Source organism: Macrotis lagotis, chromosome 2, assembly GCF_037893015.1.
Source record: "Macrotis lagotis isolate mMagLag1 chromosome 2, bilby.v1.9.chrom.fasta, whole genome shotgun sequence".
NCBI lineage: Eukaryota > Metazoa > Chordata > Mammalia > Peramelemorphia > Peramelidae > Macrotis > Macrotis lagotis.
Window position 1 is genome coordinate 78,086,332 of NC_133659.1, and position 19,054 is coordinate 78,105,385.

Below are 19,054 nucleotides of genomic sequence, written 5' to 3' on the forward strand. Positions count from 1 at the left end.
AGTATGAATTAAATTTCTGTACACCATATTTAAAGAAGAGTGTGGAACTAAAATGTATCTGGAATAGCTTGATAAGAATGCTGAAAGGATTGGAAACCATTTCATATGACAAACAGCTGAAGGTACTAGAGCCAAAGTTTAGCCTAGTGAAGAGACTTACTGGGACAGGACTCACTAACATCAAATATTTCTTTTAAGTGTAGAACTGTATAGAAGAGGGATTTATTCTTTTTTGAGCTTAGAGAGAACTGGTAGTGGATAGAAGTTTTAAGGGACAGCAATTTCAATTCAGTATAGGAAAAACTTTCTAATATTTCTGACTGTCTAAAAATGGAATAGACTGCCTCTAAATGTTGTATGTTCCTTTGCTGGCTGTATTCAAGAAGAGCTTAGTTGTTGAATATGTATTGTAAAGAGAACGAACTCATACTTCTCAGATAGAAGAATTGGATGGTGTATGAGGCCCATTCCAACTCTTAAGATTTTATCAACTTTATATAATATTATAAATCTTTGGAAAGGTGAAAGTGTTGCTAAATAGTACTTATTATTGACATTCACAAATACTTTCCTTATTTAAATTCATACAGTTTAGTTCTCTGTGAAAGTAAGTTCTGTTTTTTGTTTTATTTCACTTTCAGTCAATTACTCAACCAGATTCTACTGGTGATCCTAACAATATGACTCTATTGGCAGAAGAGGCTCGTAAACTTGCTGAAAGGTAATTTCTTGATTCATGTATTTATTACCAAAGTTTAGCCTGTCTTCCGTCCCCATATTTGTGTATTGTTTTCATATAACCAACTTTTAGCAAGCTAGACTCCTTTTCTAAATTTTTTTCTTTTGTCACAAGATAGTTATTGTTTTTGTTGCTGTTAATCCATTTTTTTCCTTGTAAAAATCAGTGAAAAGAATCTCCCACCTTGGAACTCAGAGTGTTTGGGGGATATTTAGGACATTGTACTTTTTTGAATTGACCCAAACATAACTAAACCTAGAAATGTCAAATTCAAATTTGGGTATATTTGTTCTTGGCTATTTGGATTGTCTTGATGTATAAGTTGGTTCTTAGTTATTGAAGATATCCATCCAAGGATTCACAGTAGAAAACTTCTGTTCAAATGATTCAAAGTTGGTTTTCTGCAAAAGCAAAAATATAACATGAATGAGAAGAGAATCAATCCATCTGTCACATTAAACAATCATCTGTGAACTAAATCCTCCATTTTAATGCCCTAGAGAGATAGTAGAAATCTTTAGGGACCTTCATTGTTGAGGTAAGACATTTTCCCTGAGACCCAAATGATCTTGCATTGAAAGAGCCTTAACAGTACTAAGGTAGTTTTTCTCAGTAATTCAGATTAACTTGTTTGAAAGCTGGTCTGATTGGAATGGAATTTTTAAGACATATTATCTTGCTCTGGAATATAAGCAGTATTTTCAATAAGGCTAACAAAGTGATATATATATATAGTTGGGGACTTTGGGGACTTTTTAATGCTTCTGAATTAATTTTGAATACTTGAATTCAGCTTATCCTGAGTAGTTTAAACATCCATTCCTATATTTGTTTATATTGTTAATTTTCTTTTTTTTTAGTTGTTTTTTTTGCCAAGCAATGGGGTTAAGTGACTTGCCCAAGGCCACACAGCTAGGTAATTGTGAATTGTCTGAAGCTGGATTTGAACTCAGGTACTCCTGACTCCGGGGCTGGTGCTTTATCTACTGTGCCACCTAGCCGCCCCTATTGTTAATTTTCTGAAGAAATCATTTTGCCCAACAAAATTAAAGGAATTAAACTTATGCCCAGCTTCCATCCAGATTATCCCAAATTCCAGACTAACAAGATTTTAAATATTTATGGAGTTTTTCTGAATTCAGTGATCTTTTTTATTTTGAACATTAAGAATTATTCTATTGCCAGTTCCCACATTTGTAGAGAATGGTGCAAAATTATGTAATGCATAAATAAGTTAAAAACTCACATAGCTGAGATAAGCATATTTTTTTGTGTAGGGGAACATTTCTTATGTCAATTTCTGTTTTATGGAATTGTTTTTCTTTTTCTGTCATAGACATAAAAAAGAGGCTGATGACATTGAACGAGTAGCTAAGACAGCCAATGATACATCAACTGAAGCCTATAATCTGCTTTTGAGGACTTTGGCCGGAGAGAATCAAACAGCAGTTGAAATTGAAGAACTTAATAGGAAGTGAGTCTAATTTAAAAGTGTTTGATGAGTCCTTTAGATGTGTGTGTGAGTCAGTGACAGTGCAACAAGATAGTAAATTCTAGTTTATTTAGAGCATATTCTAGATGGTTACTTGTGCTTTTGAAATGTCCTATAGCAGTTGGTTGGGGAAAGCAGGTAAGGCTTTTGAGTCTACTTTGTTGATTATTGGAATTGGAGTTTAAAAAAATAATCAAAACATTTAAACTGTTGAAGAAATTAGAAATGAAAAGAAGCATATGTGATAGCCATAGTAGGTGGGGGAGTCAAGGAGAAAATATTCTAATGGACTGAAGATATTGGTAATTGAAAGAAGAATGTATTCTGTGGGTTTTAAGCAAAAGTAATAGAAAGAAATTTAAATTTAACTAGATATTACTTGTTATTAAAATTTTAACTTATCACACATTTTATTGTGTTGTATCCTACTAGTGGAAAGCTCCTTTAATGTGTTTTTGACTTTATGCCTCAACCATCTCACAGTACTTTTTACTGACCTTTAAGTGATGCCCTAGGAGCCTTACCCAAAATACCTATTCTTGCATTGGCATCAAAAAGCATCTGGTTCTTCCTCTCTCTCTCTCCAGGCTGGCTTCGTGTTTGTCTCCTCTTGTACCCTTTGTTGCATGCAGACCAGTCCCTTGCTCCTCCTCAAGCACAGCAGTGCCCCTCCTGCCACTGTCCCTCACCCAGGCCTTTCCTGATCCCCCCCATCCACCCCAAGTCTTTATCACTTTCCCCTTCTCATCAGTGGAGTTGCCTGCTGATCTTGGGAAAGGGAACTCCAGTGTCTGCCCTTATGCCCGCTCTGTCTGCATTTTGTGTCTCCATCTCTGCCCTCCCCCAGGAGAAGGCTAACTCCAACTTTCATTTAAAGAGGTATACCTCAAATTTTTTTTTAATTTTTAAAAAATTAAATAAAGAGGTATACCTCTTTAAATTATTGGACACGAATGGGCCAAATACTATAAAATATAAGTGACATTGAGCTCTGAGATCGGACCAGCAACCGCACCACACCTACACCACTATCATTCAGAGTTAACTCTCAACCTTTTGAACAATAGGAATAAACATGTATCTCGTTCATTTTTATAGAAATTTTGAATACTTGTATTTACATGTGGTGTGTCTAGCTTTGAGTTTTTTGTTTGTGCTTATACAAATAAGATGTAATGGTTTTTTCCTGTTCCTACAGCTTTTAGAAAAACAATTTTTGTTTTTTGCATATTATTATGATATTTTTGATAGATTTTTAATCAAACAAGAGTGAAAGAAGCCACACTTAATGATCTTTCTAGAAACCATACCATGTAACACATTAGCAAAAATACTTGAATGCTAGATCTGTTGTAAAAATTGTTTCCCAAGGCAAAGATGAAAATTTTAGTACACTTAAACCCAAAAGCACTTGAGGCAAACATGTGATTCCTCATTAAAGTGTTGTGAGTTTGCATTTCAAAAGTTATTCCTTTAAATTATCTTATGTGAAATGCAAAGGGGTACAAATGACTCAGTCTACTTCTGATAGACTTGAAATGTGAATAAATGTTTAGATATTAGCATTAGTAGAAATAAAGCCACTAGGACTGGTTAGGCAAAACTAATGTTCATATTAACTACTCACCCTAGGTTCACAGTACTTTCCAGAAAAAAAAATCACTAATCTTTTTGAGAAGGATACTTAAAATATAGCAGTTGTCAGTATTGCAGATATTGATGTAAAGTACATTTGATGCTTATTGATTAAATTTTCCTGAAGTAAAATAAAAATATAGAGGTATACCCTCACTCACTTTTATAGGAGGCAGCTAATGAATGTTTGTTGTTTTACAAAGACTTTGAAATATCAGTTATTAATTAAATTTTATCTTCTGTTCCTTAGATATGAACAAGCAAAGAACCTCTCACGAGATCTGGAGAAGCAGGCTGCCCGAGTCCATGAAGAGGCAAAACGCGCCGGAGACAAGGCTGTAGAGATTTATGCCAGTGTTGCCCAGCTGACCCCTGTGGATTCAGTGGCCCTTGAGGTGCGGAATCTACACGCACCTATGTACATACAAATGCATGCACACACATATATACAAGAGCCCTCTTCCTAGAAAGTCACTCCTACCTTTCAGTGCCATACACAAATTTGGTTGAACAAAGCAATGTTTGCTGAATTGAAATCATTTTAAAAAACTTAAGCCATATTTTTATATGTAGTAGCATTACTTAAAATAATTTAAATAACAGCTATTGAACAGGAGAAAACCATTTAATCCTATGGAAAAAGTTTTTACAAAAGCACATTCCCTTAGCCAAACAAATAGTGCCCCTAACTCTCTAGCAGCTTGATCTGGGACATCCTGCCTGCACCTCTACTGCACCAAATCTGTCTTCCCTCTAAGCTTTCCTATTTCTTTTTTGAGGCTTCATTGGCCTTTTAAGTGAGGCAGCACAGAGATAGATTATTGGACTGGGATTCAGGTAGAACTGGGTTTAGATCCTGCCCCCAGATCAAATGACTTAAATCTCAGCTTCAGTTTCCTCCCATCTGTAAAATGGGAACAATAATAATACTGATCTTACTGGAAAGTCCTGCAGATCAAATGAAATTAAATGTGTGTATCTAGACTATAAAGCAATTATGTAAATTATGTCTGTCTGTCAGTCTATCTATCTATCTATCACCAAAGTTATTCAGGCTTGTAACTCTTGAGTTATCCTTGACTATTCTCTCTCATCCCATTTATCCAATTAGTTGCCGGATTTTATGGATTCTCTTCATGCAGCTTTTGCCTTTTCTCCATCAACAGAGATACTCTCCTAGTTCAGTCTTCATTGTCAGGACACTATCATAGCTTCCTAATTGACCTTCTTTCATCTATCCTTTCCTCTTTTAATCCATTCTCCACCCAAGGCAGAATAAACTCCTTCGGCCACAGGTCCATACTCAGTCACTTCCTTGCTTTATCATCTTTAATAACTCCCCATTGCATTGAAGATAGAAAACAAATACCTCAGCCTACAAGAGACCCTATAGTCTTTTTGCTATTTACCTTGACAGCCCTATTTTCCAGCACTGTGGCATGAATGCTGGGCTCTAGCAACACTGGACTACTTCCCTCTTCCAGACTGGCATCATCTTTCTCTCCCCCCTGCCCCCTCCCCTAGCTTCCTCCTCAAAAGACACTTGTAGCTTTTTCTTATACACATCATCTCCCACCACCACTCTGTATTCAAGTACTTGAGTGCAGGCTTTTTTGTTTTTGTTTTTTTTATCCCCAGCTGTCAGTCTAGCTTGGTGCTAGTGTTATAGTAGTTGCTATTGAATAGAAGGGTGTGTATGTCAATTTGAGTTTTAATATATTAGATTTGATTTAGGGGTGGTGAGGTGGCACAGTGGATAAAGCACTGGCCTTGGAGTCAGGAGTACCTGGGTTCAAATCTGGTCTCAGACACTTAATAATTACCAATCTGTATGTCCCTGGGCAAGCCACTTAACCCCATTTGCCTTGCAAAAACCTGAAAAAAAAAAAGATTTGATTTTAAAAAGGGAGCAACACTAATATTAACACTCCCTGCTAAGAAGAGTTTTAGTAAAAGAATCATAGCAAGATCCTCTGAATTATGTCAAGAGAAATGAACCTAATGGTGCTTGACCCATCTCTGCACTCTCCTAATACCCAGCCTTTTCTCAAGTCCTGTATAAAATTCTTCGGTGAATGTTGGTACTGTTGAAGGTAGAGCTTGTTACCCTACAGAAATTTGTTTGACATTTTTGTGGCAATCAATTTTGCCAATTAAAACTACGTCAAAAAGCCCTGGCTCTTAGATCATGACCTGCTTTATTTGAATTTGTATCATGAGCCTTAGAGATTTCAGAACTATTCTCTTAAGATGTATCCTTGCCTTTTAAGAATAAATTGATCATTTTTTTCTTTTTTTGAAGAATGAGGCTAATAAAATAAAGAAGGAAGCAGAGGCCCTGGACCAAATGATGGACAAGAAGCTGAAAGACTACGAGGACCTCCGGGAAGACATGAGAGGCAAGGAGCTTGAGGTGAAGGACCTCCTGGAAAAAGGAAAGACTGAGCAGCAGGTGAGGCCAGTATATGAAGTCCATGACTTAGAGGAGTCAGGACCACAGTGGAGCCCCAGGATGAGTGGGAGTGGATCTGCTAACAGGGCCGCTGTCACTGCAATGGCCTTGAGTGCAGAGATGGAGGATTTTATTTTGGAGTTTCTCATTGCTCTGTCATATGTTTCTAGACAGCTGACCAACTCTTGGCCCGAGCTGATGCTGCCAAGGCTCTTGCTGAGGAAGCTGCTAAAAAGGGGAAGAACACATTACAAGAAGCTAATGATATTCTTAACAACTTGAAAGGTAGAAGAGAATACCACTGGAACAAAGAAATTTGTGATGTTTCTTTACTGGGTCACTGTCTTCATGACTAGCTGGACATGTATTGAGAGATGAAAACTGTCATTTTAATTTCTTCTGCTAAATGTTGCTTTCCCTGTCCTCCCTCTTAACTGAAGCAGTAAGACTGTAAATATAACAAGATTGTTAATTCCTAGTGCCTTCTGCTAAAATTTGTTTGCAGTTCTAGGTTACAGTACCACCTCCTACCTTCCTTAAATAAGAAAGTGCAAAATTAAAAAAAAAAATTCTCCAAAAGAAAAACTATAGTCAAGTCACTAACTGCTGCTCAGCAAGTCCATTATTTAGATAATTGAATGTCTTTTGCTCTTTCCTAGGCTTCTAGTGATCAGTTTATGCTCTTTTTGTTCTGTATTTTTTGTTTTATGCGTTTGTCTTACATTGCTCTATGAAATCTCATTACAGTGCCTCTGCCTCTCTCATTGCCAGTAACTATTAAATGTCTGTTTAGATTTTGATAGACGAGTGAATGATAACAAGACAGCAGCAGAGGAGGCCCTAAAGAAGATCCCTGCCATCAACCAGACAATTGCTGAAGCCAACGATAAAACACGAGAAGCACAGCTGGCCCTGGGCAATGCAGCTGCAGATGCCACTGAAGCCAAAACCAAGGCCCATGAGGCAGAAAATATTGCAGGGGCTGTGCAGAAGGTGTGTGTGTGTACGTCTGCAAACAAAAGAGATTTTAAAAATTCTAATTTTCATTTCCTTGTCTTTTCCTTAATAATAATAATAATAAAATGTGATCTTTCTTCTTTGTTTCTAATAAAATATTTTCTTTGCCCTTGTGACAATGAGCAAGTCGCTTAACTTCTATCTGCCTTAATTTCCTCATCTGAAATAATAGCAACCTATTTTCATCATTGTTATAAGAATAAAATGAGAATGTTTCTTTTTTTTTTGTTTTGGCTTTTGTAAGGCAGTGGGGTTAAGTGACTCATCCAAGGTCACACAGGTAATTATTAAGCATCTGAGGTCGACTTTGAACGCAAGTCCTCCTGACTCCAGGGCTGGTGCTCTATCTACTACACCACCTAGCCACCCCATGAGATAATACTCTAAAGTGCTTTTCAAACTTTTTAAAGTTCTATATAAGTGCCAGGAATTATTCTATCTAGTAAGTTAGTATTTAATGTTACATTTTTTAGAGTTTGGCCAAGGGTAGGATTCATAACTTGAAGAGATTTCTTTATATTAAAGTTTCTGTGTTCTGAAACTTAGTTCCACTATCTTGGAAATCAATGTAAAAGATAAGAAATAGAAATAATCAGAATTGTGATTTATTCTGCTGTTCTATAGTCAGTAATTATTTGATTGTTATTTTAGGCCTCTTGAATACTCAGGTCCTTGGTTTTTGTGGGACACTTGGGAGATCAGGTTATGATCAGCTTATTTTAGAATAAATTGCCCAGAGGTTGACTTATGCTGCAGGTGATAAAATAGAAATAAGGTTTATGTACTGCCTCCAGGGTGCTTAGGAAATCTAGGATGTTTTTTGTTGTTGTTTATAAGGAATCCAAAACATCAGTGAAAGATAATAGAGTAAATTGTACTTTAAAAAAATTTGGTAATTTTATGTTTTAATTATCTTTTGAAGAATAGAAAAGGGGAAATGACCTAGAATGGAACAAATAAAAAGGTAATATTTGTGTGTTGCACCTAGAATGCTACCAGTACCAAAGCTGAGGCTGAAAGAACTTTTGCAGATGTTACAAGTTTGGATAAAGAGGTGGATGAAATGTTGAAACAGTTACAAGAAGCCGAAAGGGAACTGAAGAAAAAGCAAGATGACGCTGACCAGGATATGATGATGGCAGGAATGGTGAGTGAGTTTTGGTCACCCCGTGAAGAAGGGTGAGAGGGCTCAATGGGAGAGGGAGCTTCCCGGAAAACCGGTGCAGCCCAGGCTTCTGCCCTTCACTCGTTGGCTCATGGACTGGTCTGACTCACCATTTCCTGGGTGATGCTTGTAGGGCAGAGATGCGCAGCCCCGTAGTTACCACTCCCCTACCCCCAAAAGCTGTGGGTACTCCAGGGGAGGGCTGGGAGAAGAGGACGACCACAAATGTGACATTTTTGAAGATGTCTCCCTTCATCATAAGTAGATCCCACATCTTAAAGAATCTTCCCTTCATGATAGATGGATGTAAAATGGCTTGTGATGTCATAAAAGTAGAAGTTTTTTTGTATATGATGCCTCTGAAAGGGCAGCAAAGAGATTCTACTTGCTCTGTCCTTTGACAGAGGTTCATGCTTTTGAAGGACTTTAATATAATTCAGGATCAAAGAAGGGACCCAAATATGTGACTTTAGATGATAAAAATCATCCTGATATAAGTGTATATTTCTAAATGGGCACTTTGTGGGAGCTCAAAAGACCTTCCTTGTTCCACTTCTAAAAAGAAAGGCATTTTTATGTGGGCATTAATTGATTAGAAGAAGGAAGTACTGTGCCTGTTAATACAACAAATCAGCTTTGATTATGTATTCTACTTTCTACTTATTTTCCATAAAAACATCTGTTGTCTCAAACAGAAATCCTTTTGGATTCTCTTTTTTTGGAATGTATATTTTAAGGGGTTTGATTATAAAAAGTGTGTATGTGTGTGTGTGTGTGTGTGTGTGTGTGTGTGTGTTGGGACTGATTTAGGAGAAACAAATTTAGATTTTATGAGGAAAATAACTTTTTTTTAAGAGAACTTAAGAGAGTTAAGAACATTAGCCATAGAAAGGAATTTAGATATAATTTAGTCTTAAACCCCCTTATTTACAAATGCAAAGGCAAATCTAGAAACACTCTCTGATATTTGTAGTACCACTGAAAGGAGATAGTTGGCCAAACCTTCTTGAATTTGCTCCAGAATTTTGGAAAGATACTAGGCTGCTTTAAATATACATTTTAGGAGTATGGTGAGAAAACTACCAGGATGTTGTTTCTTCTCATTGAGAGCATGATGCCCCAGACAGAAGTCAGCGATTCTTCAGTGCTTCTAGAGGTCTAATAAGACCGACCCATTGGATTGGGAGCAGTAACAAAGATACTATTTCTTAAGGATTTTTTTCTTTGTTCTTCTTATTGCTAGTTTATTTTCCTTTGTCTCAGAGGAGTAAGTAATGTGCTGAGATTCAGCATGGACCAGTGGAAAGGGCACCACATTTGGGGCAAATGACCTGAGTTTGAATCCTGACTTTGTTACTTGTGACTTTTAAGGATATTTCTGAGCCTCAGTTTCCTCATCTATGAAATGAGAGGTTTGGGAAAGGTGGCCTATAATGTGCCTTACCCCAGAGCACAGAGTTTGGGTTCTAAATCCTTGGCAGATTTATAGATTGGATTATTAAATAGATGGTTTGGGGGTGCTTTATGGAAGTCACAATCACTAGGAATCAGTATGAGATCATTAAAAATGTTGTGTCAGTCTGACCTTATTTCTCGACTGCTAAGTTAAGGAAATGTCAGAAGCCTGGTGCAGCTAGATCATATTGAAGCATTTGACAGTCTTTCCTTTTGTCTTTATAGAGAAAAACAACATTCCACAATCCCATTCATAGTGAATGAACCACTTTTCTCAGAGAGTAACCAATCATCTGTTTTCTTCTGGCATAGCTTCTCAACATCTCTGGCACCTGGTCCCTTCTCCTCCTGTCCTTAGCTTTATTTCATGCAGTCAGCATCACTTGCTTAGATTGTTGTCACTGGCTTCTCGTGGCCTCCCTCTTGAGAATCTTTTCTCACTCATCTGGCTTCCACTCAGCTGTCAAAGTGACTTCCCTTAATTGTAGATCTGACCTATTGGCTCTGGGATTAAATGTAAACTCCTTTTTTCTGGTTTCTAAAGCCATTCACATTGTGGGTCCCAATTTATCTTCTTTGCCTTTTTTAATACATTAAGAATTTGCCTTCTCTACCTTTCAATTGTGTGATCTAGTTAAATGACCCTATGTTCCTCACAATCCTCCACCTTCATAGAAATCATCCATGAGTCCCTTCTGGATCTTCCTTAATTCCTTATGTCCTCCATCCCCAAACCCTTGTACTTCACCTCTTAGATTTGCTTCTCCCTTAAAATGTTAGAGCCTTATGATTAGGAATGATTTTTTTCTGCACCTAATGTTCCTGGTTTATAAAAGGAACTTAATAATGCTAATAGATTGGTTGCCAACCCTGAGAGGTTTTTAGTGGAAAGGTTCTTATAATTTTGGTTTTGTTCTATTCTGAGCTTTTGTCAGTGATTTGAATAAAATAATAGATGGTATACTTAACAGAATTGTAATACAAAATTGATGGGGAGCAATAAGTAACTCATATATTGATTACCAGACTCAGTGTCGAAAAAGATTTTGAAAGACATGAATGAATTAGAGATAGTATTCAAATTGATGAGATGATATATCCATTTGTGTATTTGAGTGAGTTCTACCCAGACACATTAAAAACCCAGAACAAAACACCAAGACTTGCCAGCAGAAATTGTTGGAGGGGTGTGGCAGTGAGAAATTCAGAACAATTGAATAAAATGCAGGCTCTAGTTATTAAGCAATTCGATATCTTATCTCTAAGAGAGCAAACAGTGTTTTGGAATGTCAAAATTATTTTCAGAAATAACTTATTTAAACATACATATTTTTGAAGGCTCTAAATTGTTTATACTTTTATTACCCAAGTCATATCACATCGGGAAATTGACCTTAAAAATTGGAAATTTGAAAATTAAAGCCTATGTGTTGTTTTCCCCATACTCAGAAAATGCAGAAAGGACTGTCTATAGAAAAGCATTATTGGTTATCTGAACTAGGGCTCATTACAAAGACAAGAGAGAACATAAGAAGAACTCCAGATTTAATGTACAAGTAAAATTTTAAAAGCCTCAAAACTCTTTTAAGTTTGATGAAAGGAAAAGAATACACTGATTTAGGTGGGCTGTTGAAACTTTATAGAGGGAGTAAAAGCAATTATCTTTGTAAATTCTTTTCTGAATATTGTGCCCATTATAAATTGAAAATAATAGAATTAGCCTCTGTTATACAATCTTCTATCAATTTCCCCTGATGAATATACAAAAGAACTAAATGGTAGAAGTTTCAAAATAAAACTGCAGAAAAATATACTTGGAAGCATCGAACTCTAATAAAAATCTCAGAATCATTCTTTTCTCTTCTTGGTATATTTTTGTGGGATCAGTGAAACCCATCTGTTTTCTAATATTTTCAGTGATTTCCTCTTTGATCCCATTTTCCTATGACTCATGTACATTGTATTTATTCAAGTTAGATGGAATTTTCCCTAATAAATTTACCTTTGAGTGTATTCTGAATCTGAACAGTATTGTCATGAATTTAATTTTAATTTAATTTTTTTTGGAAGAGTGGGTTGAAGAAATTTAGTTAGTTATGAAAGTATTTAAGGTTAAAACAGTACAGTTCTAGCAACTATGACTTCTTTGATTATCCTACAGGATATCTGTGTCCAAAAATTATTTTTCCACAGAGATCCTTGAAAACACTTTTTCCTTTCCATGTTTTAAGAATAAAATGGTAATACGGTCTTACCTCCTCCTCGTTCCTTGAACGAGCCACAGATATCTTGATTTATAGAGAGAGGTGACAATTGGAACTAGTCTCTATTTTTCAAAAGTGAGTGCAGAGAGTGTGAGTATTATATGAATTGCATATTTTGCAGAATTGCTGTGGGATACATTGTGATGATTCAAACTTCCTTACTAAAAGATCTAGAAAGAAGCCATTTCCCTGAAATGAAACATTGGAATTTTGTTAGCTTGGAAAGAATACAAATCAGAAAATAAGGTCTTTGTGTGTATAGAGAGAAGAAAAAAGTAAGGAGCCCAGAGCCGGGGCTCTTGTTGTTATTGATCCATTTCACCTCCCTCCCCCCTCCCAGGCTTCACAGGCCGCTCAGGAAGCTGAGATTAATGCAAGGAAGGCCAAGAGCTCCGTCAGCACCCTTCTCAGCGTCATCAATGAGCTCCTGGAGCAGCTGGGTATGTACATGCATGTGTGTGTGTGTGTGTGTGTGTGTGTGCGCGCGCACGGCGGGGAAGTGCCACAAGACACAGATTAAGAGATACTGACTGACCTGCCTGAGAGCGTTCAGCTTCACGGTGGCCTGGCAGCCTGTCGGGGGTGGGCAGGGAAGCTGACCAGGACGCATTTCCTTTGGGGACTGTGTAGGGGTCCTGCCCTGTCAGTGCCTGACTTATTAAGAATCATTTTATTGCAGCCAAACCTCTTAATACTAAAAGGGCACACCCCGCTCACTTGCTAGTGCTTTCTCCTCTTCCTCTGAGCCAGTGCAGCAGTTGTGCTATGGTGAGCAGAGCCCTCTGAGAGTCTTGTTGCACATTTGTTGCCAATCCATTGTTGATCTTGATCAAATCACTTAGCTTCTATTGGTCTCAGTTTTCTTATTTGTAAAAGAAGAGGTTTGGTCATTAGGGATTGGGTCATCTTTAATATTTCTTTATGATCTAAAAATTCAGTGTTTCTGAATATTTTATAAGTTCATATTGAAATAAAAACTTTCTCAAATTATCCTACCTGCTGAAAGATGTTAGTATAGAATTAGCCATTTAAGATGAAGGACCTGAATCAAAGTCGTGGACCTGGCTTCTCTGTCCAGAATCCCTCATGGTGCTCACACACACATTTAAATGAGAAAATGAAAATAAATGGTGAAAGGTAAAGATTGTTGAATTTGCAGGAAAACTTTAATGTCCTGGAACATTATAATACTCTTTGAGATGGAGCACACTTCATTATGAAGCAAAGCTTTTTGGACTCTGTCCAAGAGGGTTCAATGATTAAAGCAGCAAACTGCTATTACAAAGTAGTTGTACCTATAAGGGAGTCTTATAGCAAGGAGAGTCTTATAAGCTTCCATCATCTCTTCATTTCTTATCTTCTATTTTCTTAAATTAGGGGATATTTTGATTCTACCTCAGGCAGCTGAAGTCATTAGTTTGCCAGGAAGAAGCTGGCAGTTCCATGATTCTGTGTTTTCATTGCTTCATATGTACACACTTTAAACTCACTCACATAATGGAAGACTACACTATCAAAAAAAAAATTTCCCCTAGATTTTAAATCAAACCTAAATGCACCAACATTCTTAGTGTGTTATCTCTTTTGGGGGGTAGTTTATTTTCTCCTTCTTCCAATTTCCCAAGAACAATATAATCCTGAGAATTGGTGTACTTTGCCTTGAGTAAATCTTAGGAGAGATGGAGTGTTACAGTATACTTGAGACTAAAAATTATCATTGCTACACTGGACACCACTAAAATAACAAGCCAGCCCCATATGCAAACTAGACTAAATATTCTATAGCTGTCTTTCCATTGTGAAAATTAAATGACTTTTGAAATTCACACATAAAGTTTGAGGTCCAGAACACTTAGCCCCAAATTATAGGATTTTTTTTTAAGGGTCATTGTTGTCTTATCACTAAATTTGGCATATAGTAAGCATTTTATAATGCATTTGATTTGGCTTGAGAGAGAGATATTGGAAATCACTCAGTGTTAGCTTGTGTGTTATGAATCATTCCAGCTGGATTAGGGTCGAAATGTGTTTATACTTTGCATCCATTGTTTATACCCCATGTACTTCTCACAGACTTAGAAGTCACGTTCAGCAGAGCTCGGGCCCGTTTCTAGCTGCTGTGCTTGGTTTGTGAAGGGCTTCAGGAGTTCTGTAACATGCTAGGGACCAAGTCTTTTCCTGGAATTGACTTCTTTGTTTCTGTACCTTCCTACTCCTTAGGGCAACTGGACACTGTAGACCTGAACAAGCTGAATGAGATTGAGGGCACGTTGAACAAAGCCAAAGATGAGATGAAGACTAGTGATCTTGACCGAAAAGTATCTGATCTAGAAAATGAAGCCAAGAAACAAGAGGCTGCCATTGTGGACTACAATAGGGATATTGAGGAGATCATGAAAGACATTCGCAACCTAGAAGACATCAAGAAGAGCTTGCCATCTGGTTGCTTCAACACCCCCTCCATTGAGAAACCCTAAAGGCTTGTGGGGGGGGGGCAGCCTTCCTGCAGTGACTGGTGGCGTGATGGGGAGGCTGTGGAACGCCTTCACACACAGATGACCTTCTTCAGACCCCAATTCTCCGCTGCTCCTGGTCACTGTTCTTTTTGAACCAGGAAAAGTTGCAAAGTTCAAAGAGAGGCAAATTAAATTTTTGTCTTTGGGCATCAAAGGATTTTTTTTATTAATAAGGTCTCTCTTCCACCCACAATATGCTGTTACCTACACTCTCCCTTTTGATTTGCACAAGGACACAAAGTGTCCTGGATTACAGTACAGTGGTACCAATTCAGCTGTATGTGAACCATTGTATGTCAGGGCACAGGAAGCACTCACCCTTGCTTCTCTGATTGCCACCTAAAAGACCCTCCTCAGCCCTGGTCAGACCTCTTCATTTTTGTATGAAGGAAACAGAATGGCTACTCTACAGTAGCAAGGAGAGGCCGGGAAAGAAAGTGTCTCTGGAGCCCAGCCCTTGTCCAGCAGCATTTTAAAGGAACTAACCATCCCTGTGCCAAAAGGTAGTGTCCAACTAGAACTTTGGTAGCATTCTACCGAATGTTTTACCATCTGTTCTGAGTGCAATACCCTGAGCCACCTGCTGATTCAAAAAAGATGCTATTATTTATAATGTTGTATGACAGTCCCCAGGACAGAAGAAGAAGAAGAAGTAGGCTTAAATGTTTTTCTCAAAAGCTACTCATGACCTGAATAAGCAAATCATTTCTCAAATCTTTGGGTGGTTGGCTAATTCTTTGGGCTGGCAGCTTGCAAGATAGGGATTTGTTTTGCATTCACCAAAAGACTTACATCCCTGTATGTAGAATTAATATAGAGAGATTTTATGTAAGAATGAAATAACCACTAAAGTCTTTTTTTGAAAAGAAAAATAAGTCAATGCTTAGCAGATTTTTAGATATGTCATAGTTTTGGAGATAGTGTTAAATTATCAGGCAGAATCATTGGTCAATAAGATCTTGGTTTTAAAAAAAATCTTTGTTATTCACATTACTTAAAAGGATAACACAGTTTGCTCATTTGGCACTGTCCGTTTCCCTCCTGGAGAGAGAGATATGAAATACTAAACCCTTTAGTCCTGTCTTCTTCTAGTGTCCCAACTGTCAGAAATCACTCCAGAATACTTTGTGTTTAAACGTTGGTGGCTTTTCTTGCACTCTCGGTATGTCACACAGCTGCCACCATCATCTAGAAGCCTCCACCTCATCATTTTAACCTGTTACAAATTCTCTCTCCTTTATATTAAGGAAAAGTCCTTACATGGAGTTTCCAAATAGGCTTTTTCTACTTTTTATTCTCAAACCTGTGATATTGCTCCATAGATTACAGTACAGTGGCTCTCTTCTTACACCCCCCCCCCCACTCCCTGCCTTTGAGATTCATATATAGCCTTTAACACTATGCAACTTTGTACTTTGCGTAGCGGGGAAGAAACTATTATCTGACACACTGGTGCTATTAATTATTTCAAATTTATATTTTTGTGTGAATGTTTTTGTTTGTTTTGTTTATCATAATTATAGATTAAGAAATTTATGTAAATATACTTGGTCCTGTTTCCAGAATGACAGTGTCTGTTCTCCTCAACCCTTCATATTTCCTTTTAACCAGCACAACAATCTGCAACTCCGTTTCTCCGATTTCTTACAATTTTTTTTCATTTATAATTCCTCTGGATTAGGTTCTTCTCTCTATTGCCCTCCTTGTACCCATTGCCTTGTGTTTGCAGTATTTGTAGTCCATAGTATTGGTAGGTAATTGTTTACCTGAAAACACAGCCTCTAGATAAAAGAGCCACTCAGGCACCCCCCCAGATACAGCACCAGGTTACCCTGAACAGTTACTCCTGCAGACTCTAAATCTTTGTGTCTGATGTATAATAGCAATGCTAGGTTGACTTGTGTGTAGGAGCATTAGCAGATGCTTCCAGAAGAGTCTGCAGCATCAGTGTGGGTCCAGGTAGAAAAGTGAAGTTTCTGGGTATTACCCTGTGTGGGTGAATGTGAACTGTGAGAGCTTAATTGTTAGATTTCCATAAGGCATCAGGGACAGTGCTATAGGAGGGTAGATGGGGAGGATGCTTAGTCTTGGAACATGCCTCTCCCCTACTATCCCCTAGGGCATGCTAGAGTTTACCAAAAATCCTGTGACTTGGCCTTCCTCTGCCCTGTCTCCCTGCCCCTCCGGCTACCATAAAACCAATTGCCTTTTTTGACGCCAAGTTTTCCCATCAGTATTTCCTGACCAGCTTTGGTAGTAAGGCGGTCACAGCTGAACACTCACTCATCTCCTGGTCAAGGCTGCAGGAAAAGTCAAGAGAATCTGCCGGCATCACTGTGCCCCCTTCCCCTCCACCACCTCAGGCACACCCCAGGGAAGCTCAGCCCAAGTTTGGATTGTTGCTTCCTGTTTCTCCTTTCCTCACTCTAGGGGGTGTGGTGATTTTTAACAGAATTTTATTTTTTAAATAAAGATCCATTCTAAGAAACTCCTTCCATTACCCCTGCATTGCAGCTGCCAGTGGCTGCCGGCGCTCTGTCCTTTGTGAATGGCATCAGCAGCAGTGTCGCGGGCATGTGAATGGCTGTTCTTTGTCTGGAACTTCTTTGTTGATCTCGTGCCTTCCTTCACTTGAGCTTCTTGCCTTAATCTCTGCAGTCTTGCTGTCTGGAGAGGTGAACAATGCAACACTTGGCGTTTTTTATGTATAAAACAGTATTTTTATTTATAATAAAGTCTGAATATTTGTAACCCCTCATAGACTTGGTGTTATCTGAGCATGATTTTATGGGAAGAATAGGAGGGATTTTGTCATAGGTATAAAAAAAACATTTAAATGGTAAAGAATAAAGGATAAATGGGGGTACAGAGTGCAGAGCACTAGTCCAGAGTTGGGAGGACCTGAGTTCAAATACAGCCTCAGACACTTGACACATACTAGCTGTGTGACCTTGGGCAAGTCACTTAACCCTAACTGCCATAAAAGGAAGGGTAAATAAATCTTAACATGAATATTGATTGTCTGGAAGGGCAATTCCATGTGACCTTGATAGTAAATACCATGTTAACTGATCCATATTACCATTTTTAAGCTCTTTGAATATATTATCTCATTCAATTCTCAACACAGTTTTGTAAGGTAAGTACTAGAGTGGTCCCCATTTTATAGATGAGGAAACAGGCTCAAAGAATCTAACTTGTCCTTATGGTGACACAACTAGAAAATGTCATTGGCAGATTACAAAACCAACTTTTACTGATTACAGGCTTAGCACTTTATCCATAGTAAAGAGGGTTTATTTTCTATTGATGAAGAGTGAAAAGGACTTCAGAGATAGGGAAAACTTAAAATTGGGGCTTGTTAAATGGAAAAAAATCACTAAGACAATTTATCATACATTCTATCTGCATACAGCTACTCTGGCAGAGTAGCTGGCTAATGTGTCTCCTTTAAGAAAAACAAGTTCCAACATACCCTGAAATGAAAGGGCATATGTCAGTCAAATGGTAACTGGTACCCTCTAAATGTCTGAAGATATTTCCATAAGAGATGCCCACAATATGTCCCTACATGTTGCAGTGGTTACACTCAGCTTGGTCCCACCTGTAGTCAATCCAGAGTGTGCTTCACTATGGGGCTCTGTAACAGAGGGATCTGAGCCTAGAATTTTCAAGTCTTCCCAATTTACTTATAGCTTCTGTAAATACCAATAAGTTTCAACATTTGATCTTAACCCAAAATAAACTTAAGAAAGTGACATTATGAGTCTTAACAGTATATCCAATTTTTTTTAAATTGAACAAATGTCTGCATGACTTCATATAAACAACAGATCTAAAAGTTCAGTGATACTGAATTTTCCTCAGTATTCAAGAACATAAGTTAATACCTTTATTAGAAATACTCTTCCTAAATGTTTCTGATTTCCAAAAAAGTTATTTGAAGTGCTGATATTATTTCCTGTTCATATGTTGTGAAGGCAGTCATTAACTGTTAGGCCAGCATGTTGCCCTACTTAAAGGTCAGCAGTTTCTGGGAGATTGCAGCATAATTTTCTGAACCCCCAGTATCACAAAAGGTTTTTTTTTTTTTTAAATAAGCACCGACTATATGGAGAATTATGTGTTAGGTGCTTAGGAAGATAAAAAGCCATGGTACCTAAGATACTAGTCTAGTACAGGGACTAGCCAAAAACAGGAGTATAATAAATGTTGCATGATGTGACTTAAAACAAGTGTATGAGGTACAAGAAAGAGGGAAGGGCACAGTTCTTCAGTTATTCAAGTCAGAATTAGAGGGTTTCCCTAAAAGGAAGCTG

The 19,054-nt window shown here is 37.7% G+C and overlaps 1 protein-coding gene and 1 long non-coding RNA gene across 2 annotated transcripts in view; one reads left to right on the forward strand and one right to left on the reverse strand.

Annotated features, from left to right (window-relative positions):
• The window catches only part of LAMC1 (laminin subunit gamma 1), a 128,327-nt gene extending 110,834 nt beyond the window's left edge, over positions 1-17,493 (forward strand). The window contains exons 20-28 of the mRNA XM_074222201.1: positions 642-721; positions 2,076-2,213; positions 4,117-4,261; positions 6,169-6,318; positions 6,489-6,603; positions 7,112-7,311; positions 8,324-8,482; positions 12,560-12,659; positions 14,440-17,493. Coding sequence (XP_074078302.1) covers positions 642-721; positions 2,076-2,213; positions 4,117-4,261; positions 6,169-6,318; positions 6,489-6,603; positions 7,112-7,311; positions 8,324-8,482; positions 12,560-12,659; positions 14,440-14,696 — 1,344 coding nt within the window. The 3' untranslated portion in view covers positions 14,697-17,493. The remainder of the gene's footprint in view (positions 1-641; positions 722-2,075; positions 2,214-4,116; positions 4,262-6,168; positions 6,319-6,488; positions 6,604-7,111; positions 7,312-8,323; positions 8,483-12,559; positions 12,660-14,439) is intronic.
• On the reverse strand, positions 716-8,788 carry LOC141512874 (uncharacterized). Its single transcript, XR_012475625.1, has 2 exons — positions 8,611-8,788; positions 716-1,140 (listed from the first exon to the last, which is right to left on the reverse strand). It is a non-coding gene; the product is annotated as an uncharacterized LOC141512874 (long non-coding RNA).
• Positions 17,494-19,054: the final 1,561 nt, after the last annotated feature.